The following is a 26,711-nucleotide window of genomic DNA, read 5'->3' as shown; positions in this document are numbered from 1 at the left end:
TCATCTGGGGTTGTTGTCTGCTTTAGCTAAAGTGAATATTTATAGTAAGCTTTCGGTGTTCTGAGCAGTCACTAAACTCAACACGAGAAATTTTGCACACATGAAAATAGATTTTTATATTTACGCAACATTTCTGGTCTTATTCATTGTCGACAGTTTTAATTTTGAAGTTGTAGAACAGTGCAGACCAGAACAACAGCAATATTCAAAATGTTTCATGTTTATAAAACAAACAAAGATGCATTAAATCAAGAAACATTTATTGAATGTGATCTGAAATACAGACTTCTGAATAGATATGCATAAATTGTATACTCATTCTATAGCAAGGAGAGTTGTATTAAGAAAGAGGCATTAAATATATGCATTGCTATGTAACACATTCATTACATGTGATTGTTAGTGGTGGAAACAACAATACAAACTCTAAAACGAACACATTCAGATCAGAAAGAACAGGATTATTTAGTTTAGATTAAGCATAGAAAAGTTTCTTTTGAAGTTGAATGTGTGCAGCATCTTATAAACAACTGCTGCATTATAGCTGACAGTTCCCTTTTTCCTACAGTTGAGAGAGACAATAACAAAGTAAAAAAAACTTGGGAGTGAAAATTGAGCTTTGAAGAAGAACCTTCACAAATAGTTCTGCCAAATTGTTCTGATAAAAAAAGCCCCCCAAAATTGCATTTGGCATGTGAGTGTACTGTTTCATGTTGAAATGTTTGGCAAACTGCTTTTTATTTAATGGCAAGACTGTCTACAAAACACTAAATGCTCGCAGTTACCCACGATGGCAAACGTGGCAGAGTAAAAAAAAAGTAAGATAATATTCTAAATGATGAAATTCACATATACGGCAAATACCTGACAGAGCGCTTACATTACCTGAAGATTTAATAGTTAGCTTTCAACACACTTTTAGAACACTGTACTACCACAGTGATATGAAATCTAACCACAAATTACAAGGTTAAAAGAATTTCAACAAAAAGAGGAAGATCCTGTTGTAATCTAAAAGTTAAGGATTATCTTGGAAAATATAAAACTTGAAGATTTTTTTTACAACAGTTGATAAAGCATAAACACAGCCAATAGACTAAAGCTTTGAACATCTGCATAAACACTGGGTGAGGTATATGTTTTATGAATTCTGAAAAGCATTATAGATTAAATACGGTTGAAGGGAGACAACTGGTAAAAAAGTAAAACCTAACCATGTACTATTAGTATCTGTATATTCTTCCATAACAAAAATAGTATCAAGTTCACCCAAAGATAATATGGGATGGAATTCATGTAGCCATTTGGATCATAGCGCAATTACAATTTATCATAATGTATCCCAGTTTAATTTGCTTCACATAAAAGACTTAATATGAAATGAGTGACCGACAAACCTATTAAAGTGAGACTGATTGTCCACATAAAAAAATCATTTCCAGCCACAGAAATATGAAATTACTTAAAGACTATGCTCTTCATATCTGAACTGTATACAGACACGGTTATGATTCAACATTCGTATAAATCTCTGGTTATAGATAAAGACCAGAATGATATAATGATGAAGTAGATCCAGCGCTCATTTGACCTGAACAAAACTAAAATGACTAAACATTACTAACACACTGTTTATCAGTCAACTAAACATGCTCTAACAAATCAAACAGCTCTTCTATATTTACTAAATACTTTCTATATAACTTCATACATTGCATAAATGTAACCGTGACAATCCCACAACTAACAGGATCATTTCACAATACAAAAAGCTGTAGCTGCTCACTTTTGACCTTATTTTCTACCAGCTCTGCATTTAAAAGAATAATAGTGATGAGGTATGTTTTTAAACGAAACCGACAAATAAAACCGACAATTAAGGCAAACAGTGACTTAACAATAACAAAGAGTTCACCGGGGTCTAGAAAATTGAATTTCTCATTTCTGTAGAAATAAAATGGCTTTCAAGTGTTTCTTCAAGGCAATCCACAGGGAAGTGCATGTGGCTGAAGTGTTGGAAAGGCAGCTGAATGGAGGGAGAGTGTTTAAGCCTGAGGGTTGGTCATTTTCTGCAGCAATGGTATCTGTAGAGGATCAACAAGTTAATTTATATGACAAAACACAAGATATTTGACATTGTAGCCATGTTAATGGTTATTCATTCAGCCATCCTATTCTATTTCTGAGAAATATGAATGTTTAAGAAGTACCTGCAAAGCTTAAGCAAGTTTGAAGGTTTACAGTTTAAACAAAATCAAACAAACAAACAAACAAACAAACAAGACGCTTACTTTAACAAACCCCAACTTCCTGACCAACTACAATAAAGAACACCTAATGTCAACATATGTTTGTAAAATGTGAAATACCTTTTAAGGTACAAATTGCTGAAGTGCAGGATATAAAACCTCAAATGATTTAAATGCACAAAGATGTCAAATGGTAGATTAAATAGTAAGTTAATTTATCATTTTCAGTAATTACACGTGTTTATTAAATAAAAGCATTACATGCACTAGATGCAATGAAATTAGGATTACATTTATAGGACAAATATTTTTTAATCACAAATGCAACGTTTTTAGAAAATGACTAACTCTATATATTAAGGTCTTAAATATATTTATTTATTTGTTTATGTATTTTACTTCGTTTTCTTTGATTCTCTGTTGTATTGTGTTGTAGTAATTGTATTTTAGTCTACAAGGACAAATTTTAGCCTGTAATGCTTTGTTATTGTAAAAATGCAACAGCGCTATAAAATGTGTATTTAGCGCCTTCTAGTGAACATGCTACCTAAAAACCAAAAAGCATATATTCTACCAGCCATACACCTTGCAATTTCAGCAATGACTAAAATCCCACACATGTAAAAAGAAAATCATCTGATTTGAGAGGTTTATCGTCTCTCATTTCCCCATGTACACTGTATGAAAAAACGTTAAATTTAAATATCAGTCCAACTAAAAAAAAACCCTCAGAATTGCATAGTGCATGCCTGCCTTAATGCATATAGGTCCTACCGCATATAGTAGGTATAAGTATAGTATAAATCACATTTGCCCATGAGATGAGGTTAAAAGTTGTATGCATAACAGACCAAATTGACACAGCGATTTAAACCTTAAAGGCGTTAAATGTGAAGGTAAATCCTTCAAATTCTGTGCAATACACCTCATTTACCTTGGACAGATCCACCCCTGTGAGAGCGTTCACAGAAACAGGAAGTTCAGCTAACAGGCGATTCACTTCCCCAGTGAGGCGGCCACCCTCACCACTCAGGATCACAATCTCACTGGTACGGGCCAAAGGTGCTGCCACCTTCTTAGCAATCTGTGAAGATATACAGGTGTTGATTAGTTAACAAATGTAAATGTGTTGCGATTTATTCTAGTCACACTTAATTAAAAAGAGAAGTAATTGGAAAAAAGCTTGAAACAAAAAGAAAGAAGAAAAAAGTGCAGTGCATTCCCCAGAATTCCACACACCTTCGGCAGAGCCTCCAGGACGAGGGCGGTTTTGGCAGCCTCCCCGTACTGCTGATAGGCGTCAGCTTTAAGTCTCATCCTTTCAGCTTCAGCTTTACCCACAGCTTCAATAGAACCAGCCTCTGCCTCTCCAATACGCTTGATCTTCTCCGCTTCAGCCTGTGCCGTCAACACCGTCTTTATCCTGACATAGAAGAGCAGAGAATCAAAAATATTTCTAAATAGAATCATTTTAATAAGATCCAGCTTTAGGTCCAGCCTACATCACCAGTATCTTAACATGGAAAAAAAGGCGAGAGTTATATCAATGATCAAGAACCTGCCTTTCTCATCTGGATTAACAGAATTATATAGACAGAAATGGAGCTTTAAAGGGGATGTGCAACGGTGTGTCATGCATTCTGACTTATTTACAATGTTAAACGTGCTGTCTTCTCATGCTTGACATGGTCAACTTGTCAAAAAACGAGACAGATGTATTACGTAGTATTTCTGTGCTCGATACACTCCCCCGGCGTTCGTTAAGGTTTCGGAAAGTTTTTTTAGAACATGAAAATCTGTTTCGTAACAACTTTTCTTTCTCCCGGAAAAGCAGATGCGAGTAAAAGCATGCAAATTTAGACTTAAATAATGTAAGTGTAACCCCTTGTAAGTGTGCATGTTTATTTGAAGTCAGTGAATCTAATATCTCCCCCTCTTTGACGTCACTCACTTCTGTGCCTCAGCGATCTGCTGCATCTTGTAGGCTTCGGCCTCAGCTGGTCTCTTCACAGTGGCGACCAGCTCCTTATCCGTCCTCGCAATCTCCTTTTCCTCAATGGAGATCTGTTTCTTCCTCTGGACCACCTCAATCTCAATCTCCTCCAGTCGGATCTTCTGCTGCTCCTTGGCTGCCTGGAGCTCGTAGGCCAACTGTGCCTCAGCTTTCTGAAAGGAGGAAACAAAAACCATGAGAAAAAATCTGAAGAGACACAAACAAAGGAAAAGGTGCGAGCATGAGAGAGAACAAAGCTTTTTACCTTTGTGTTCACTTCCTGATTGAAAGAGGCTTTCTGCATCTCCAGCTCTCGCTTTGAATCTGCCATTTTTGTATCGGCTTGGAATTTCACGTCCATCATTTCCTTCTTACATTCTGCTTCCTGTAGAGTAGAGATGGGAGGAAACAGAAAATGCACTCATTCTTACCCAGAATTCACACAAACACAGAGATAGTCATCTGATTCTATTGCTCACCCTGATTCCAGCGTCTCTTTCGGCCTCGGCCACTCCAATGTCAGCATCTCTCTGAACAGCAGCAGTCTGAGATTTTCCTAAAGAGCTCAGATAGTCCACCTTATCGTAGACATCCTGTTGAGAGAGTACACACACAATTCAGACAAAGTAACACTTCATCACTTTAATGACCCTGAAAATTGAATTGGGCTGGAAAGACAGGAAGTTTTATTTACAGTACGTCTATAATTTATGTAATTTCGAATGTATAATTTATACGGTACCTTACAAACTTGATCAATATTTGCATGCCCAAACACTAATTCGTATTTTTTGTTACATTTTGAACACAAATATTTTTCCCGCCCCAAACAGAAACTCTTGTCATACTGATGAAAGCATACCTTAATAGTAAAGCTTAGGATCTCAATACCCATCCTGCCCACATCAGGAGACGCCACCTCTCTCACCAGCTTGGCAAATTGATCTCTGTCCTGGTAGATCTGCTCTACCGTCAGGGTCCCTGTGAACACAAGTATGAAGTGAGGAAGTATGAGCCATGATGTAGAAAACCAACCTATGGCGTCATCTGGTCTACTTCAGCTTCAGTTAAATGTTGTTGCACGTTCAGAAAAGTTCAACAGCAATGTTTGAATATATTTGCAGTCACTGTACTGTATGAATTATGTAAGTTTGTATGATTGCTGTAGACTTTCAAGATCTGTGTAGAGCATAGAGCTAGCACACTCTCTTCATAGTGAAGTTAAGAGAGACACTCGAGTGTCCAGCATCACTCACCCAAAATAGAGCGTAGGTGACCTTCCAGCGTCTGCAGAATGACACTTTTAATTTCGGTCACTGTCTTGCCCAGGAACTGTTCACAGGCATAACCCAGCAACTCATTGTCTGTCATGACCTTCACCTGATAGCAGAACACACATATATGTCAGTCATATTCCAACAGAGTCGTGCTTTGAAACACAGTACTGTCATCTACTACAGCTGGCCATTACTCAAACAGTATAGGGACAAGGCAGCTAACGTGTACATATTTATAGTATATTTAAATATCTCAATGTAAAAGTGCTTTAACACAGTGAAAATATTTTTGGAACAGATTCAATTTAACAGCCTCATTAAAAATACATAGTAAACGCTTGCACTTTTACATATATTTGAATAGCTGCTTTCAGGAACTGCAATCTCATGTATGCTGGAAGGTATTTTAATGACATTTATTACACAACATAAGGCAGACATGAGCCATTAAGCACAACCAAACTTGCAGAATGTTTAATGTAAAACTAAACTCGTGACTGGCGAAGGGACATGCTGCAATCATCATTCATGCCATTCTGAGGTTACGTGCAAAAGCGTTATATAATTATGTTAAATAAAATAAAAACATGAAATAGAAAGTTTAAAAAACGCATTGCATTCAAGCAGTTAGGCTGGGTGATTTATCAAATATTTACAATATATTCTCAAAGAAAATAAATGAATATTTATAAAAATCAGTTGTGTGTGTGAATCAGTTCAAACTCTATTTTAAAGAGCCTTTAATTTTTTTTATGTCATTTATTAAATATAATTTGTTGTGTTTTTAGTTCAAGTCCTGATTTTAGGAAATATATAGATAGTGAAAACTTTAAACATCTTTAAATATCAAAACACCCAAACCTAGTGGGCTTCAATGTTACTCACAATTTGTGTTAAGAGTGATTAAGGATTATGAAAATAATCATATGGATTTGTAGGATATTGGAAATGTTTAAATTAATATATGTCCACATGCATATGCAAAAATAAATAAATAAAAAACAAAACATCAGAAGAACTGAATATGGCTCCTTTTCCCTAAAACTTAATTGGAACATTAATAATAATAATAATAAAAAAGAGTAAACACTTTCAAACTTTCAGTTCTCTCCACAGAAGTGAAACACAAAGATATACAGTATATATAGTTTTTGTGGTTCTTCAAGATTTTAAGTAGAGGCTCCCCTTCTGCACTCATCTAAAACCAGCTCCTTCACACACAAACCATTGCATAAATATATATATTTTTTAAAGATTTGTTTTTGCAGTTTAATTGTACAGCTATCTGCTAGAGAGGACAGGAAGCGAAGTGGGAGAGAGAAGGGGGTGGGTTCGGGAAAGGACCACAAGACGGGAATCGAACCCGGGTCGCCCGATGCGCAACTGCATAAATATTTATTAAGCTTTTTTTAGGCTCAACATATCATAAAGCAGTATGTGATTCTGAAGAAAGCAGATTTTAAAGCAGTGCCAAAGAAAGAACTTCAACCAACACTTTTAGAGAGGGTGTGCAACTTCCCCATAGTTGTACAGTACAGCAGTGCAGTACAAAGCTGTATGGACCTACTGCGGATGTGGACGAACAAAAGACACAGTCTGAATCTCAAAAGACTCCAAATTACATGAGTAATGCACTCTGTAATGTAGGACATCTAATAATGGCTGGTCTAGACACTCAATCCACTCATTTGTTTGGACCTGATGCCATCTTTCCACAAATACGTCCTCATGTTATTAAAGGAATCGGACTGCTACACCAGTAGAATAAAGTCAAAGTGAAGTGCTTGTGGAGTCTTTTCAGAATCAGATGATTGAACCGACTTTAAAAATGCAAATGAATAATGAAATGTTATACCATTAACAGCCAACAGGGGGAGCAGTGTCTCGACATTCAAATGAAGTTTGCATGCAATGCAACCGCATTATACCACCAACCCACACTAGAACAGACAGTCTCATATTGTGCTCATGGGAAACCACAGCATTAACTCGAAAAAAAGGAAATCATGCAAAACAGTAAAAAAACGAAAGTAGGGCAGAATGGGTTTTTCTTTTGAAGCTTTCAAGATGTGTTTTTCTTCTTAATGAAACGAAGTTATATTTAACTCTGGATAAAGATACTGCAATCCAAGTATTATCTGGGTAAATATTTGTATCTGCCTGTGAAAATACACAGGGATTGATTTACTAAAGAAAACATGCTGAAAGGAAGAGAACACTGAAGCAGGCCGAGTTGTTAACAGATAAGTGGGTCCATTAGTTCAACATCTGCAAGACCAGCATTTACAAATCACATGAGACGGGCGTCTTATAAGTGCTCCAAAACTGGAGGGGTCTTTAAAGGCCTAGTCAACATTTTACTTCAACATAATCATTCCTTTCACGTTCTAGAATAGCCATCTCTGTGTTGATACAGGAGACTAGTTTAATTTTTGAGTATTTGTATGGAGACACTTAGTGCCCTAGTCTCTATGGAAACCGATTTGTGGAATGTCTTGTTTAAGTTCCCTATCCAATCACATGTGGCTACCAGAGATAAATGGCCTGCAATAGCAGGACTGCCAACCTCAGTTACAATGCTCTTATTGTAATTGCAACCAGAGTAAAAAAAAAAAGTTTCAAAATCAAGTCTTGTTATGAATTGAATCAAAACTGAATTAAAAATTATACAAGTATTGGTATAGGCACTTGTCAGTTGAAGTGTAAACAAACTGGTTTCCTTGAAGGTAAACATGTGACTCACAATTAAGGTTTTGGCACAATGACAACGGAGGTACCAAATGTGCAAAAAGTCAAGCAATCTTTAATTCTAAATAAAATAACCAGCAAATAATTTCATCCAGAATTATTTTATCTGCTTGGGCGAAGAGCTATTTTAAACAAATAACTACAAACATTCATAATGTCAACACTACACAAACATGAAGGTCACAGACCATAAATTCACACAGTTTTTATAGTTTCAAGATTTTTTTATAGATTTTTTTAAAGGGACAGTTCACCCAAAAATAAAAATTCTGTCATCATTTACTCTTTAGTTGTTCCAAATCTGTATAAATGTCTTTGTTCTGATGAACACAGTGAAGATATTTGGAAGAATGCTTGTAACCAAACAGTTCTTGGACACCACTGACTACCATAGTAGGAAAAATTTAAATACTAGTCAAAAGTGCCCCAGAACTGTTTGCTTTTCTACATTCTCCAAAATATCTTCTTTTGTGTTCAATGTATAGAAATGTATAAAGCAATTTTTCCTACCATGGTAGTGGTAAAAAATACTGTATATACAGATTTGTAACAACTTGAGGGTGAGTAAATGAAGACTGTTAAAATTTTTGGGTGAACTGTTTCTTTAACAAACATATACGTAGAATGAATTTACAACATTATACGGCAGATTTCCCCAGGCAATTTGAAAGACAAAGAAACTAAGAAATTCTGTTCAGTCTTCCCATATCTGTACAACATTTCATTCAGGCAATGTATGTCAGTGACCTTCAGTCTGCTGATACACACTAAGATTGGCACATCTCAGCCCTGCGGGTTTAGGGAGCGGGGAAGGGAGCACAATGAGAGGAAATAAAAAGGGTGGTACAGAAAGAAGCTGTTGGGTCCTGGCAAACCTGAAAGAGGCATTTGGAGGTTAGGTGAGGTATGATGGTTTACCTGTGCCACACCTGTGACAGTAATAGCTACCCCCTCGGCTGTCTCTACATCCTCACACTTGGGTTGCAGGGTCATAATCTCAAGGGTTATCCTGTGGAAAACGCAAAAAAGGGAAACAAACCAAAAAACGTTGGCTATGAACTACGGGAAGAGTGTAAAGAAAAGCGGAGCCGAAACGGAAAGAAAGTGGGATTAAAGGAACATGTGAAAGTAAACGACACAAAGTGAAGGATGAAAATACGAACACAAGCACTCGTGGTCCACACATGTCAGGTGTTTTGACCACTGGCTGTTACGGAATGCTTTGATTTCAGATTCCAAGACTCGCTTTTACACAGTCATTTTTCTTGGACCACATTTTAATTCATCTTAACCTAAAAGACAATTTTCCTGAAACGCCAATTGTCTGATCCATTCATCATCCATTACAGAAACCCAGTGGTCAGAGCACACCGACGTGAGCCATTAGTAATATGAGCCATGAGCGCGCTGCGTAGCCAAACACCAGACAAGGAAAGCGAGCGATCGCTTGCTCTCTCTCTCCATCTCTGCAGAGAAAAAGGCAACACAAGATTGTGGAACAGAGCGTGAGAACGTGTGTGTGTGTGTGGGTAATGCAGGAAACGGAACCAGGTCACAGTCTTTCACATCCTGAGCGCCTGAATTGTACTCTACTTTTTTCCCTCGTTTGGTTGGCTTTTGTCATTAAATGTGATTACCTGAGCGACCCCTGTCACATCCAAGGGGACACCCTCCGAAGTTTCGATATTCTCACAGCGACACAGGATGGTCATTATCTCCAGAGACAGTCTATGCAGGGAAATGGGGGAGGGAGGGGGATGAGGGGTGAGATGGGGAGGCAGGACAGCACAATATTGTCAGTGTGTTAACATTTGTGAGAGGGGAGATCAGGGGTCAAGGTCGGGGTGGACGGGCGCTGTTGTTGACCGTAGTTGTATCCGGAGCATCAGGGAGTTGTCGCCTGCTGCAGATGGAGAGTATCTTCTGTATCATATCATTTCTCTTTGAAATGTCATGTCACGCGATCTAAATTGCTTTCTTTTATAAAAACTTGTATTGTGATTTGCCTTTGCACTACCTGTTAAGCAAGTATGGACTTGTTACTGTTCGTTCCTTTAAGGTATGACAAAGCATTTTCTATAGTGTTCATGCGGCATGTAGTTCTGGGCAAAAATCTAATTTGAATTTATATATTGGCATGCAAACTTCTAAAACCACTGGTAAAATGCTTTTTTCGTTTCATAATGTTTTTTTTTATTTGCACAACAATTAGAGTGAAATGGACCCCGCAAGGGCAAAACCTGATGATCCATTTCTCAGGATGGTTTTGCATGCTTAAGCGGAAGCAAAAAAAATCGGTTACACTTTAGAGGCTATCCACACGGAGACACGCATTAGTGTGTAGGTAAAGATTTTGTATCGTATCTGCGTTTCGTCCACACGGATCCGGCATTTGGGAGCCTGAAACCGATATTTTTTGAAACCGGGTCCCAGAGTGGATAAATCTGAAAACGCCACCCTTGCGTTTTCGTGTGTACAGCCGATCGGTTTATTTTCTTAAACGATGATGTCCTCACCCCAGTGCGCAAAGTTTATAAGCATGCTCAAAATCGTCTTCTCCGTTTTTAGTGCATCTCTGTGTGGCAGAATTACAGCGCCACTAGACATGTGCACGGTTAACCGCGGTTACCACTAAATCCTACTGAAACCGAGCTGGCTGCGATGATGCAAGGTATCGATTATTTTATTGATGCGTAGCTTGTCCGTGAAGGCTCTGGGATCAGTAGGAAATGCTGCTCGATCTAAAAGCAGTGCGAGTTCGAGTCGCTTATAACGTGCACTTAAAAAAGCGCAACACCCGTCAAACATGATCGTTATAAATATACTTTATTATCATGAAAATACCTGAGGATCAGTGATAAGAACATGTCCTTAGGCATTTCCTAGAGTTCTGGTCTTCTTCTGCAGTGCGTATTTGGAGTTTCTACACGAGAGCGCCCTCTGGCTTTCGGATGCAGCAGCATTTTACCGTACTTCACTCACAAGTTGTGCATAAATCACGTGATATATATTTTCGGTTAACCGGGCAGATGTCTAAGCACCACATATTGATTTGGCTTGTATACTACATCGTTTTGAGTAGGTTTAGCGGTTTCATGCGTACACATATATTTCTTGAGACGATGCAGTGAAAACGAAAAAAAAGATCGAATGGGGAAAGCTCTGGCTTCGTGTGGATGTGGCCTTAGTATAGTGACCAATTCTCACTATTAACTAGTTGCTTATTAGCATGCATATTGGCTGTTTATTAGTACTTATAAAGCACATATTCTGCATGATCATATTCTACATCCCTAATCCTACCCATTGCCTAAACCTAGCAACTATCATACTAACTTTTAATAAGCACCAGATTAGCAGTTTATTGAGGCTAAAGTCGTAGTAAATGGTTAATTGTTAATACAGAGAGAATTGGACCTTAAAATAAAGTGTGACCAAAATATCATATGCTCTTTGGTCTGAACATACATTATAAACAAGGGATGTACTGAATGTTCAGCAGCTGAAATTATTCGACGAATAAATTGTACCGAACAATGACACGATGATGCGATCAAGTAGCAACCAGCATAGAAAGGCTTTTTTAAACATGTCCACAGTGTGGAAGCATCTTAAAGTGTCTGTCCGAGAAAGACACGGCATGGGAGTAAATTTCCAAACGAGGGGCGGTAGTGTCGGTAACCCTGGTGTAGTTTAAACGGTGTGAGCAGTCTGTTGATAGCCCCGCCACTCCCAGCATCCATCTGTGTTCGGTATTCAGCCTTCGGCCAAGTGTTTCATTATATTCAGTTTAGGCCCAAAAGTTTCATTTCAGTGCATCCCTATAATAAACCCTAATAGCGGTGCTAATGCTGAAACAAAAACTAATGCTACCTCTAACAGCAGAAGAGTATGACAAAAATCCAGAACTACTACAGTGGCAAGAAAAAGTATGTGAACCTTTTGGAATTTCATTGTTTTCTGAATAAATTCAAGGGTCAAGGGTATTGACAAACATAATGTGTCTAAAAATAATAACAAAAAAAATCTGATCTTTCATGTCTTTATTGAACACTTATTCAACATTCAAAATGGCAGTGGAAAAAAGTGACTGAACCCTTAGAATTAATAACTGGTTGACCCCCCCTTGGCAGCAATAACCTCAACCAGGCGCTTCCTGTAGCTGTGGATCAGACCTGCACATCGTTTAGGAGGAATTTTAGCCCATTCTTCCTGGCAGAACTGCTTTAGCTCTGTCATATTCTTTGGACGTCTCATGTGTATGGCCCTCTTCAAGTCAATCCATTGCATCTCTATTGGGTTGAGGTCTGGGCTCTGACTTGGCCACTCCAACAGGCGGATTGTGTTTTTCTGAAGCCATTCTGTTGTGGACTTGCTCATGTGTTTTGGGTCGTTGCCCTGTTGCATCACCCACCGTCTACACAGTTTCAGCTGACGTACAGACATTCTCACATTATCCTGAAGAATTGTCTGATATACTTGGGAATTCATCTTCCCCTCAATGATTCCAAGCTGGCCAGGCCCTGATGCAGCAAAGCAGGCCCAAATCATGATGTTTCCTCCACCATACATTACAGTTGGGATGATGTTTTCAAGATGATATGCCATGCCCTTTCTACGCCAGATGTAGTGCTGTGTGTTTTTTCCGAATAGTTCAATCTTAGCCTCATCAGTCCACAAAACATTTTGCCAATACAGCTGTGGAGTGTCAATGTGCTCTTTTGCAAACTTCAGGCGTGCAAGCAATGTTCTTTTTAGTAAGCAGTGGCTTCCTTCGTGGTGTCCTGCCGTGGATACCCTGCTTGTTCAGTGTTTTACGTATTGTAGACTCATGAACAGAGACGTTAGCAAGTTCCAATGATGCCTTCAAATCTTTGGCTGCCATTCGGGGTTGTTTCTTTACCTCATTGATGAGTCTTCGTTGTGCTCTTGATGTCATTTTGACTGGGCACCCACTTCTTGGTAGAGTAGCAACAGTCCCAAAGTGTCTCCATTTGTAGATTGCTTGCCTAACTGTAGACTGGTGAATTTCTAAAGTCTTTGAAATAACATTGTAACCCTTGCCAGCTTTATGTATATCAACAATTCTTGATCGTAGATCCTCTGAAAGCTCTTTTTGGCGAGGCATGGCTCACTTAAGCGTGTTCTTCTTGTGCAGCGCAAACTCCAAAAGTTTGAGGGGTTTTCATGAGTCAAAGGGTACGTTCATACAGTCACTTTTTAGGATTGACTACCGTATTTACTTACTGGCGTGAATCTCAAAATGTCCTGTTCACACACCGGTTTAAAGTTGCAGCTTGTATACTGTCTGTTTGAACGAGCAACCGAACTCAAGCCTGTATGGTATTCGCACGCGTAGCTTGTAACCATAGTGACAGACGTACAGTACACATGAAAGATGGCGTATACTACAGACATTATCGCAATGGATTTAGTGCTATATAGCAAAACTAGGCGCGATTTTATTCGCAAAGAAGTAATAAACAGACACCGACGGCGGCTGAGACTATTTTTTTTACTTTCTACCCTTTTGTTTTTAAACACAGCACTAACGGCTGAGCGCACAATGTGGGTTGCTCCCAGACCGCAAAACTGTTGGGAGCAACTCCGGTGGAAGGAGAGTGACTGGATTGAAAACTTACGCATGACGCACAATTCCTATCTCTGTCTCTGTGATTTGCATTACCTTCATTATCGCTGGACGAGATATCCTCAGAAAATCCTGCCCCCTCCATGGTCGAATCAAAAGTGTATTCAGGGCAACAACCTGGGTTATCCTTAAGAATCTGGTCGAGTTCTGAGAAATATTTAAAAGTCTCCTTCCTCTTCCAGATCGCTTGTTGTTATCCACAACTTTCTTTTACTCCGTTTTCAAGGACTTGATTTTCACTCGACATTCTACAGCACTTCTGATAACTCCCGCTGCTTTCATTCTCTCAGAAATTATCTGAAAAACTCTTTTGTTTCTTTTTGTCCCAGACAATTTTTTAATACCCTCCTCTGCCCATACACTTAATAAAAGTTTTATCTCTGTGTCAGACCACACGACGCCTGTATCTGCCATGTTGTTTATCACTGTCACTACAGATTCACTCACTACAACCAGTCATTAATGGTCACATGACGTGACAGACAAGCGGTGCATTCCAAACGGGATATATCGCCCTCCCAAGGGGCCCCTCGGAAAAGGGGACACCATACAAAACGTCACTCCAAATAAATAGAAAATGATGTTGTTTTTATTGCTCCTTTTGCTAAGTGAATTTTAAACGGACACATTAGGAGATACAATTGCGTTTTTCCCTCTACAGTTTACACAAAGAGATTTACTCTTCGAAGGTAGGATATAGGGATGATCACTTCGGAATGGAACGCTGGGATAGTTGTCCAGTCCAGGGCTTCTCTGCAAATGCGGTTGTGAGTCCCGAAAATTTAAAGGTGCGAGTTCGGTTATAGAATACGGTTGTCACACCCGTAAATAACCGAATTGCGTGTGAACACAACCGTATTAAGAACTCAAATACAGGACTGACAACCGTATTCTGGTGCTGTATGAACGTAGCTAAAGTAGCTGTAGTCCACACCTCCAAACTGATTATCTTAACCAGACTCCAGGTGTGCTAAAACCTGACTCCAATTAGCTTTTTTGAGGTCATTAACTCAAGGGTTCACATACTTTTTCCACAAGCACTACAAGGTTTTTTTGGTTGTTCTCAATAAAGACACGAAAGTAGAGCTGCACGATTCTGGATAAATTGAGAATCCCGATTCTTTTGTTTCAAATAGAGATTGCGATTCTTTTACGATTCTGAATGATGACTAAAAGTAATACATAATTTACTAGAGGTTCTGACAAAAAAAATTTATTTAGGTATGTAATACGTAGGACTTTGCTTCAAAATTATTACATATTTTATGGTTAACCTACAGTAGTTATAGTGAGAAATTTTTAACCACAAATTCCATTAAGTAAACTAAAGTGTTTTTTTTACTTTAAATGCAAAAGTTTAACTTCCTAAAAAGTATTAATACATTGAATTAACGTGTATATGAAATATTTCTCAGTAAAAAAATTCATAAGGTGACACTTGCAATTAAAGGTCTTGTCTTTAAAGAAAGACACTACTGATAAACATAACAACGCAGTATTCTCACCTGTAAACCGTTTAAAATAACTTTGGCAACTTGATGAAAAGCTCTAATAGCGCAGCTTCTCTATTAGCGTAAAGTGATAAGTGCCACACACTCTGATGACGTGTTTACCGCAATGACGGATATAAACGCGCACCCGGATTTGTCAGCGGTACAAACTGTGCAATCGATAGTTTCGTTTCTAACCTGTCTAGTTAAGATGTGAAGCATATTCAGAACAATGTAAGAAAGACACTCACCAGTGCAGTTTTGTTGTCAGGCTGTATTTACTTTATATGTTGGTCTGTTGTTTGGTGTGAGATTAATTTGGGCAGCGTAGGAGCTTGTAAACGCGTCTCATGCGTGTGAGTTGGCAACTCTCTGCTTTAATCCCAATACTTCTGTGATCATTGGACACAGAAATAATGATAGTGTGTGGTTGAAAATACTGTTTGTGACGTCGCTACATACCTTATGATAATAATGCTATCTCTGCTTCTGCGGCAGCACCAGCACATATTGAAGCGTTATGATTTTAGTCCGAGGTAAATTAGACACGAGAATCATTGATTTTCATTAATGAGATCGCGTGGGTGTTTGAATCGAGATCGCGATCTTTAACGGTTAATCGTGCAGCTCTACATGAAAGATCAAAAAAAGGTTGTGTTATTATTTTAGACACATTTTATTTGTCAATACCCTTGACTTAGATGAAGATCAGATCACATTTTATGACAAATTTATTCAGAAAACCATGAAATTCCAAAAGGTTCACATACTTTTTCTTGCCACTGTATTTGTGTGGGACAAATCATCGAGTCGTATTCATGAAACATTTAATTAAAATCTGTGTAGTTTTATGACAAATGTATTATTTTTTTATATGTGCCCTATCCAATTGAAAATAGCATGTCAAGATTTTTGGGTGGCATATTATTTCCAGTGGATTTCAGAAGTATGGATCTGTGCATGCATGCTTTTAAACCTCTATCCTTCGATTTTATTAAAAATGTCCCAATATTAACCTTCTTAAAACCATATACTTTAGAATCATCTTCACCATGCAAACTAAAATTCAACCTGTATCTACAAAAGGACAGTTCACCCAAAAATAAAAATGCATTCATCGTTTTCTCACCCTCATGTCATTCCAAACCTGTATGACTTTCTTTCTTTTGCGAAACACAGAAGAAGATGAAGAATGTTGGTAAGCAAATAACACTGGTCTCTATTGACTTTCATTGTATAGACACAAAACCATTTCTCAAACCACTTTCTCAAAATATCTTCGGTGTTCCACAAAAGAAAGAGCCATATACAGGTTTTCACATGAGGATGAATAAATTACAGAATTTTATTTTTGAGTGAACTATCCCTTTAATATAGCTACAAGCGTAAATAAAATGTGTAAATCTCTGGTTAAAACTGACTAATTCTGTATATGCGTTTCTGTTTTCTAAACATTGTTGTATTATCCTGAAATAAAACATGACATGTCTAAATGGTCAGTATCCTTAAGGGTCTGCAATAAGGATCCTTCATCTTAATGTTGTATTTCAGCTCATGTTCTGCAGTGCGCCTCTCTCTGAAATCTTTTCTAATTTGATCAATGCAGCTCTTAGTGCTGCCAGTAAAGCAGATTACTACATTCTTTATCAGGAAAATGGGGGAGGGTAGGAGATATCCAGCCCCACCCAGTTCCGTTTTATTTCTAAACACTGCACTCGGCTAACCAACTGCTGGAACCACACCAGGCAGAGAAGTAAATTACATGTCTAAATGTTAATATGTTTCAGATTATGAGATCTTAATGTTTACTCTATGTAACTGAAACTCATGAAGCTGCATTTCCGGAATTGATCCCGGGTTTTGTAGAGTAGATTTATCTTAACAATCTTACGAAGTTTCCTGGAAGCATTTCCTGGGAGCATTTTAGACAGAAGACACGCAAGCGCGAGTCCAGCATGTAAAGGTGGGTTAGCTTGGCAAACACTTAAAAATGAGCAGGAGAGAAAAACATCAGAGAAAAAAAACAGGCCGATTCTTTCATACTGCACATGCACAACCTTCTCATAGCATCAGGTCGATAACATAATAAAGGAAGAAAAACAGGAACAAGAGCACAGAGATAACATATACATTTCCAAAATAATTCACATTAGCATATATACACTTCACTATAATCTCTAAGCTTGTGTTGACATTTTACAGTTTTACAGATTTCAGGAATGACTACACTCCTACATATTCTATGTTTTTATCAAAATATGCTTTATTCGTTTTTTAGCCAATGAAGCGGAGCTTTGTGTTTACCCTGTATTGCTTACTCTGTTTACCTTTCCAAACACTGGCCCTGGATGTCAGTCCTCACTGAACTGAATTATGAAATGTTTACGTGTTAGAACAGGGTTGGGTTGTAATATATTGGAAGTAATATTTGTTTATAAAGTGTGTAGGTGTCTGATAAATGACTATATTACTAAGTGCACGTTTGAAAGTGTGCTAAACAACCCCACAGACATGACATCAAACAGCCTCCTATCTTTTAAACCTAATTTATTGTGTTTTTATATAAAACAGGGTATGGACAGCAGCAATACACCTTTACTGAAACAAGATTGATTTTAAAGTGATAGTTCACCCAAAAGTGACAAATTCTGTTATCATTCACTCAGCCTCATGTCATTTCATACCTGTATAAATTACTTTGTTCTGATGAACACAGAGAAAGATATTTGGAAGAATGTTAGCAATTTTCAATTCGGTGACATCATTGACTGCCATAGAAGGACAAATTAAATTGTAGTCAAAGGTGCCATAGAACTCTTTGTTTTCCTAAATTCTTCAAAATACCTCACTTTGTGTTCAACAGAACGAAAAAAGGTACAATATTTTTTTCCTACTATGGTAGTGGATGATGTCACGGAACTGAAAATGGCTAACATTCTTACAAATATCTTTCTTTGTGTTTAGCAGAACAAAGGAATTTATATAGGTTTGAAACAACCTAAGGGTGAGTGAATGATGATAGAATTTTCATTTTTGAGTGAACTGGCCCTTTAACTCTTTTTAAAATAAAAATAAAATGAACTAGTAAGTATTGTCAGAAGGATTATAGGGAATGTTGTCCTTGCCTATGTGATGAGACTGTAATTTTATCATGGACCCCATGAATTCTAATGGTGGCTCTGTGCAGACCAATTCAGAGCTTGTTATAAAAGTCCAGAAAAAGCAACGGGAAAACATTTAGAATACGATCTTAACTACACAATAGTACACGTGAATTTGATTGAAAGTCATGAATGGACATGCTTACTTCTGTATGTCGGTGATAAGCCACCATGCCCAGGCCCAGCCTCCCACTGTATAGCTCTTCTCATCTGAGCCACAGCAGCCACCTAAAGTAAACACAAGACATGTTAAGTACACATTCACATTCCACACTTAAAATCACTTTCAAACTCAAAATGGTTTGTGTCAGGTGAAACATACTGCATTCATAACATTATTTCAATCAAATTACATTCCGCATTTATACAATTCTTTAGCCCACAGTATGAGTGGCACAGATATGTAGGGCTGTACAGTATGGCTACCACTCACAGAAAAACCCATATTTACCAGACTGGTTTAAGACATGAACAACAACCTGTTAATTACCACAAGCACTGAAAATCAGCGGAAAGCCCCAGGTTGGCAAGGCAGTTCAGGTCAATAATCAACCAGAACTGCTGCTCTAAACAAAACAGCTTGTGTTGAAATCCACTGAATGCTTTACTAAAAGCACAAAAACGGATTTACCATCCTGCCACTGAAGTGTGACTAGTGCACTGGATACCATTTACTGAACATCAAAACCATCATTTATACTGTGGTTAATAGATCTGGTTATAACAGCAGGGTAAACAAACACAACCACAACTGGGTAAAATGACAAATAAAAATATTTACAAACAATACAACTTGGACAAGTATATGATTTTGTATACATCTTTCCCCAAGGCAAACACATGCTATGCGCAACAAATTATTTTCATTATGGACAAGTCGTCGGTTGGAGTTTTGGCTGTGATTTGGTTAAGAAATCTGTCTGCTACAGGGTAAGCAAGCAGTATTACAGAAAGGGACATACAAAAAAATACCCTTACATTTTTTAAGACATGGAAGAAAGAAATGTTTCTCATATTCTGAACCGTTTTAGTCTGAAGGTGTATGCTTAAATGTTTAAAAATAGTTTTATGGAAAAACATAATTGTGCCAACATATTACTCTTTTATTACTAAGATGTTATTTAATAAAAAACACATCACAAATAGATAACTTGGACCGAATTACAAATATTTACCAATAAAACACCAGAATAGATGGGATCTCTAATGCCGTTTAAAAAGCATCTCAGGGTGACACCTCAAGAAGCTGGATCATAAAATGAGAACATTTCTACAAAATCTATGCAAAGTGTGACTACACTGAAAATAAAATATAACATGTTTTTTTTTGTTATAACAAAAATGAGGAAAAATATTAATCAAGAATAGGTAAGTGATCACAAACGTTTAAATCTAGGTCAAGTGGATATAATCTAGCATCTAATACAAGCAGCTGCCAATGTTATAAAATTAGTCTGGATTCCTAGAGTGTTTACCATGCAATGTTTTATAAACAGAAGCACACTGGCTTTTTCAGAGGTATGTAAAGTATGACAGGAACCTCCTCCTAAAATGTTACTATATAGGTCTGTTCCCTGACTAGTCAAGAGTGTATCTCTGTGTAGTTGTGGTAAATTATACCACACGTCTCTGAGCAACGCGCCAACATTCAAGAAACAAAACATATAAGAAATACACATGAATATTATATTAGATAAATACGTTTAAGACATGTATTTAAGCATGTCATGTATGCTGAAATTAGAGTTTAACCAGATTATCTGATGTCAGATATCAGCACACCCGGACAAATGCACAGTTTTAGAGGAAATCTGTGACATTTTGAAGCATTTGCACCGAGGTTATGGTATGGTGTAATAATCAAGTTCCACTCAAACTTGGATTATATAGACCTTCACAAGTCTTTAAATATAGCAGAAAACTGCTAAACTTGCTGTACACTTATACAGGGGCGTTATTTGCTGTCCTCAGCTGTTGTTTCAATAATTTGCACAGTTGGGGCTAGTTCAATCAAGTGAATGACAGATGGTTTCCGTCATGTGACTTCAATTCACAAAAGGTGACCAACGTGAAAGCAACATTCAGGCAAGTTATGCCAATATGTTTATATTACATTTAAGTATTTGTACTACAAATATTCTGTAGTCTACAAATAAATTATTTCTATACATTGTACCACACGGTGAATATGACGACACTAAAACAAACCAATAAACCATGCTTCTAAACACCTAACGTTACGTCACAAAATCAATAAACATTCCACAGACATAGATTTCAAAATTGGTTAAAATAACACAAGATTTAATATAATAGTGTAAACAGATTATACATCGTTTTTACTATGCCGTGCCAGACTACAACGCATTCAACGCACGCCACACGCAAGCAGGGCCGGGCGTCTACTAAATTACACGATCCTCGATTGAAACGCTTGAGAAAATAAGCACGATGTGCGATTAATACGTATTATGCCGTCGAATAAAAAAAACCATGTAACGTAACGGTCACCAAAAACATTTTACAGATGCTACATTTCAGATTGTGAAAGGTTGTTTTGAGGATAAAAGATTAACGTTACCTGACACCACTAAGGCTTCGTTTGGTCCCACCGTGTGGCAGTTTCCCATGTTTTTCTTGCCCGATGCCTTTATAAGTTTTCAAAATGTGAGATTCGCCTTTCTTCTACGTAATTTACGACGTAACAGGTTTATGAAAAGAGTAAGGAAGGCACTTAATGCAGTACAATGTAGACCATAATAACGACTGACTGCTTGCTTTCGTGCACAAATAGTCACCGCCCTTTTAACAATATGACGTGGGTCTGTACTATTCTACACTAGATTCCGTCTTTCCAGTAGAGGGCGGCATAATGTAAATTATATGCTTCATTGCAACAAAATATTCAGATCTATATCCCTCTCTTTTTTCCTCTCTCTCAGTCCATTCAAATAAATAAATTTAGATGAATAATAGATTAATAAGTTTAACATTACGTGTAAAAATCGGTTATGTAAGATATACACACCGGAATGCAACACAAGTTTCTGAACACCAGGGATGTAAATCTCAGTAGTATTCTATAAAAACTCTTCAACATGCAGATAAACTCAAAAATCTTAAGTTATATTTTAACGCTGAGATTTATTTTTTACAATATTAAGTTGAGCCATATTGTAGACAGACGACCTGTTTAGCATTTTAAAGGGTCGGAAACGTTTGACCTGTAGAGGGCACTGGTGCAGCCCAGTGAGTCGAAAACCCCTTAAAAACAAAGGAGGACACTGTACGTAACATTCTCATGACTGGCAGCTCAGAGATATGACCCAGAAAAGTTACAGAAATCTTTGTTGTGGCTTTATTTTGAATAAGAGATAGTAAAAACAATGCTCCAAAAACGTTCCTACTTTTGGTTTACCCTATTAATATACAAAATTATTTTTATAAATATTTTCTTTGTTTTTCTGTCTGTTTTGCCATTGGTTGTGGATTTAACTGTAGATTTAATGTTAAAATTTACATTGATTTTCAAAATGGATACAAACATTCAAATATTAATTTAAATACTATGATTTATGGCTAATGCTTGTTTAATTGTTGAATTTTGACAGTGTAAATTATCTGCCCTGTAGAAATAATTTACATCATTAACATTGTAAATAGTATGACACGTTGTGATAAGACATTTTACTTAAATTGTTCAAACTAAATAACTGATACTTTTATTGATAATAAATTTGTATAACACTGTATTAAAACATTTGTATGAAACTGCATTAAAAAGCTGTTATGTAATAAGCAGGTAAAACTCTTGAGAGTAAGAAGATGGAAGGATAGTTAGTTGCTGATTGCATGGTGCTTTTATCATGGTGTTCTTCATAAAAATATCTAGATTCATATTGTAGGCTGTTCCTTTCACTGGATCCTGAAAAATAAACAATATTTTTGATTTTACATGACATTATATTGTTGAGTCTTTTACGATCCCCTCCAATCAAAACAAACAATTACAACATCCCCTATAAATATATCCTCCATCAATACAGCTCACAAAACCTGTTCATTACATTATAAGCAGAAGTCATAATAAAAAGTCATAATAAGGTAAAACTAACCTTTTTTCAAGCAATTTCCTGATGTAATTCTGAGTGAATTTAGATTCTGGATTTAGGCATTTCTGTTCTGAACCATTCTTTACAGTAACACTGCACAAAACCACCAAAATACTGAGCTGAACAATTATGGACATATTTTTTTTATACTTTTATATTATTTTTTATTGTTATTTTTTATTAGGATATATCAATGTTAAAACATAGTTTATACTTACACAATCTCCTGTTTTTCACAAGAAGGACTTGGTGGTATGATTTCAACTTTCTCAATCTTTCTGGGAAGAACCATGTTTACACCTTTACCAGCACAAAAACACCTGCCCTTCGGAGCTCCAGACTGACCTGGAAGATGGATACCGTATACAGTATATAAAAAGCATAGCTGTAGCACAGAGTGTTGCTTTCAGATTACAAAAATCAGATTGCAAAATTCAGAAATCAACCTCACCTTTCACTTCTAACACAAGGCAGAGGCAGGCTAAAACAATAAAAGCAGTCTTCATTGTGAGTATTGCTTTTGATCTTCTGTTCTCTCCTGCCGAATGCTTGTTTAATGAAGTGTTGCATAGTTGGGTTCAGTTGATGTCTTTTTATACTCTAATAAGGGATTTTACCTCCCTGACTGTTTTTTAGTTTTAGTTTCACTAGTCCAGCACCTGAATTTGCATTGTTTCTGAGAAACACTTTCTGTTAAAAATATTGCAGTCAGGGATGACCTTTCAAAGAATGAGGAAGGAATTATTACACTGGTATTTTCATGCACTAATAGAGCTGTCAGATTTTGACAAACAATTCAATTATTGTGGCCAAAATAATTTACATTAGCGATATTATTGCAATATCTATTCATAAATAAATAAAGCATACATTTATTATATACATTATTTATAAAAGAAGTGATGTTATTAATCAAGCGTAAAACAATTAATCTTTAATTTTACAACACCCCTAATATACCATTATGTTTTTTATTTTTGCATTGAAATTGTTGACTGATTTGTCTGCTTAGAAATGTCGAGGCAGTTACTCTTGATTTTTAAGATGTGCACAGTAAAATCGCCAGTGTTAAAAAAAGTCAAATTAACACTCACAGTGTATATAAAATCCACACTGTCAAAGTGTGGATTATATAAATACTATGAGAGTTAATTTGACCCTCTTTAACACTGGCGATTTTGACGTATGGAAAACATGTATTAAATAGACATTTTTTTATTGTGAAGTTAAAGGCGGGGTGTCCGATTTCCGAATTACGCTTGTTTAGACAAAGTCATGCCGAGTACCAAAGCAACCTTGTAGCCAATCAGCAGTAAGATGCACAGTGCACAGGATGGACATTAGTCGAGCCGAGCGCTGACGAAAGCAAAAGATGGAGGTAGGGGTGTGTCTGTTTTGGTGATTTGAACATCAACAACGGCGAAGAGAAATAGAATAGAATATTTAATAGAATATTATAATAATCAAAACCTGTCACGTTGTCAATAAGAGGAGTGGGAAAGTTTTACAAACCACAACCTGATACACATGCCAGATCTGGATCCTTTCAGAAATATCAGAAGCTCTTACTTCCCCTTAATTTTACATTTTCACATGAAGAATTTGTAGATATTATTTGTAGTAGTAATCTGAAAATGCACAAAAAATTGTTGGAATAAAGGAAGCAATAAAATGAACTATACACACGGTAAACCCGGATAAGATGAGTGTATTAAAAAATTTTGAGGAAACCGATTTAAAAAGGTTAAGTAATGTGTATTTGATATTCGAGTAAAGTGAACTTAAAATGTTCAGCTCATCCAACATATAAAAGGGCATTGCCCTAAATTCTAAGTAGACTGAATTTAAAATAATTAGTAACATCAACTGCTCTGTCAAACTGTGAAATGTAATAAGTTGACATTACAAAAAAATGTCAGTGTTTTAATTTTAAGTTAGTGGAACTCAATAATAATTGTTGTCTGAACTTACTGATCAAGTATAATTAAGTACTGCTGACTCAAAATCATTACTTAAGTTGACTTATTATAATAGTGTTCACTTTACTAAAAAAAATTAGGAAGTGATTAAACTACCATTATGGTGATCAGTGTTTGCTTTAGTTGGGCTCTTGACTCTTGGCTTCTGTTAAGTTAATTTCTCAGTCAGTGTCAGTGCTTGTGTGTGTTTCAGAAATAACACTTGTGCATTGATTAAATAAGAGATCTTTAAAAGATCAGTTTGGAGTAGATTTCACAATATTTCAAATTTTATTTCAAAGTGTAGAAGCTGTTGTAAATAATAATGAGTTTGATCCTTTTCTTACTGATGAAAAAGTTTCAGTTCATAAATGCACAAGGATTGTGTCAAAATATAGAACGATTTATTGACACACTTAGACATCAACACTCCTCATACAAATCTCAACAATGGTGACAATCATCAAACTAATTCAGATAAACAGATCAACCGCAATGCATGCTGGGAATCATGAATGAGTTTTGTACAATGATGTTACCCAGCATGCATTGCAGCATGAAGCTTTCTTTTGTCACCATTGTTGAGTTTCATACACTGATTATTCATGTCTAATTGAATTAACAGTTAAACTTTTTTTAACCATGTTTCTTTTCTCTCTGAGGATATGACAGTCAATCTTACATCGTGTGTCGATCATTGTCCAAGGGGGCAACAAGTACAGTTAACTTATTTTTAATGAGTAGATTGTACTGTTCGGGAATACAGTGCAGCTCCTGACAGTATGCAGAATAAACATGTATTATAAGTCACTATTTAAAAAATGACATTAAGATACTGACATCAAAAACACCCCCTCTACTGACTCACAACACGCATGATTAATGTTCCCTCAAGAAATTCTCATTAATGTTTTGTTTCGGTTTTTCTCTTGACCTTAATTGAAAGAGTCTAAATAAAGTCCCACTTGTTAGAGACAAATGGAGAATTGAGAAATTGTAGAGATTTTGCAAAGGACATGCAAATGTCAAAGTTGATGTTCCCACGTTTAAGGCTTTATTAAAACTTGTTTTGTCTGCAGTTTGGTGGGAAGTTGTTGAATGAGAGAATAAATGGTTTGTGTATATAAGTCACACTAGGCTAAAATGTCCAACGCATTGACTGTTTAGTGTCATATTCTTAATAAACTAGTTTTCTGTGCAGGCATTACATTTGATCCAAGATGAAATGTGTCATGATACGCAAGGCGAGAAGACTCAATTGCAGGGAAAATACAGAATCTTTTAGGTACACACACAGACCACAGTTTAGTTATACAAAGTAGTCCAGGATATTCTTTTAGGCACAAGCACTGACCACAGTTCGCTTCTAGTCCAAGAGAGTCAATACCATTAGAACAGTGACAACGGGACAGCCGATGGGGAGAAGCTCGATCCACCGGAGAGACAAATGTAGCGAAGCAGAGTTAGTTATTCACCACTGGAGGGATGCTTGTCCTGAAGAATCTCTCGGGTCGAGAGGATGGATGCCCAGCCGTAGGACGGCTCAGAACCTCGGTTGAGGAAATCCTGCGCGAGGTAAAATCCTCCGTGGAGCGAGTGGTGCCAGACAGTGGAGAGTGATGCAAGCCGGGATGCCAACGGGAACTGGAGAGATGCAGAGAGATGAAACAGGACAGAACAACTACGGTAAACAGAAATGTAGCAGACCCTTAATTCAAAAATAAATTGAAATGTTTTACTATAACACTATTTACAATAATAATTGAAATATCATAATGGCCCACCTAGAGCTCATGTGTTTATCATTCTGCGTGTTTTCCATACAGTAGCATATGTGAAAATTATATTTGCTTTAATGAATTTAACTCACTTCACAGACACTAAACGCATGCACAAATCATAACTGAAAAGTTAGCATTTCGATTAAAAGCTTTATTTAGCAGTTCTTTGTACATCATAGGGACAATAAAAAGTAGACACAACTACAAATCAAATCCATTTTATTGTCACGTCACCAACAGCACGTGTGCCGTGGTGAGTGAAAAGCTTGGGAGCGTGCCCCAGACAGTGCAG

The 26,711-nt window shown here is 36.9% G+C and overlaps 2 protein-coding genes across 3 annotated transcripts; both read right to left on the bottom strand.

The window, feature by feature from the left end:
• Window positions 1-243: 243 nt before the first annotated feature.
• Window positions 244-21,366, bottom strand: flot2a (flotillin 2a). Of its 2 annotated transcripts, none has more exons than XM_057357371.1 (11): window positions 21,150-21,366; window positions 18,715-18,796; window positions 9,905-9,995; window positions 5,499-5,622; window positions 5,105-5,223; window positions 4,722-4,835; window positions 4,508-4,627; window positions 4,201-4,415; window positions 3,489-3,672; window positions 3,184-3,333; window positions 244-2,084 (listed from the first exon to the last, which is right to left on the bottom strand). In XM_057357371.1, the coding sequence occupies exons 1-11, from the start codon at window positions 21,196-21,198 to the stop codon at window positions 2,046-2,048; spliced, it is 1,287 nt and encodes a 428-aa protein (XP_057213354.1). In that variant the 5' UTR covers window positions 21,199-21,366; the 3' UTR covers window positions 244-2,045. The 2 variants fall into 2 exon arrangements, with proteins under 2 accessions (XP_057213354.1, XP_057213346.1); XM_057357363.1 differs by lacking the exon at window positions 9,905-9,995 and adding an exon at window positions 9,186-9,276.
• A 433-nt stretch (window positions 21,367-21,799) lies between these two features.
• LOC130568599 (C-X-C motif chemokine 11-6-like) lies at window positions 21,800-23,242 on the bottom strand. The gene is made up of 4 exons (XM_057357558.1): window positions 23,132-23,242; window positions 22,899-23,025; window positions 22,684-22,773; window positions 21,800-22,493 (listed from the first exon to the last, which is right to left on the bottom strand). The coding sequence occupies exons 1-4, from the start codon at window positions 23,184-23,186 to the stop codon at window positions 22,484-22,486; spliced, it is 282 nt and encodes a 93-aa protein (XP_057213541.1). The 5' UTR covers window positions 23,187-23,242; the 3' UTR covers window positions 21,800-22,483.
• Between the last annotated feature and the right edge of the window lie 3,469 nt (window positions 23,243-26,711).

Source organism: Triplophysa rosa, linkage group LG2, assembly GCF_024868665.1.
Source record: "Triplophysa rosa linkage group LG2, Trosa_1v2, whole genome shotgun sequence".
Lineage (NCBI taxonomy): Eukaryota > Metazoa > Chordata > Actinopteri > Cypriniformes > Nemacheilidae > Triplophysa > Triplophysa rosa.
This window is presented reverse-complemented; position numbering and strand designations above follow the sequence as displayed.

What these genes read in the sequence shown, in the direction of transcription:
- flot2a (XM_057357371.1), bottom strand. Translation starts at nt 21,198, where the DNA reads ATGGGAAACTGCCACACGGTGGGACCAAACGAAGCCTTAGTGGTGTCA. An exon ending in TCACCTACGCTCTATTTTGG is followed by an intron (nt 5,224 to 5,498) that starts GTGAGTGATGCT and finishes TTGTGTTCACAG; the next exon opens with GGACCCTGACGGTAGAGCAG. An exon ending in CAGGGGTGGATCTGTCCAAG is followed by an intron (nt 2,085 to 3,183) that starts GTAAATGAGGTG and finishes GATCCTCTACAG; the next exon opens with ATACCATTGCTGCAGAAAAT.
- LOC130568599 (XM_057357558.1), bottom strand. Translation starts at nt 23,186, where the DNA reads ATGAAGACTGCTTTTATTGTTTTAGCCTGCCTCTGCCTTGTGTTAGAA. An exon ending in CCTTGTGTTAGAAGTGAAAG is followed by an intron (nt 23,026 to 23,131) that starts GTGAGGTTGATT and finishes TCCATCTTCCAG; the next exon opens with GTCAGTCTGGAGCTCCGAAG. An exon ending in TGTGAAAAACAGGAGATTGT is followed by an intron (nt 22,774 to 22,898) that starts GTAAGTATAAAC and finishes GGTTTTGTGCAG; the next exon opens with TGTTACTGTAAAGAATGGTT.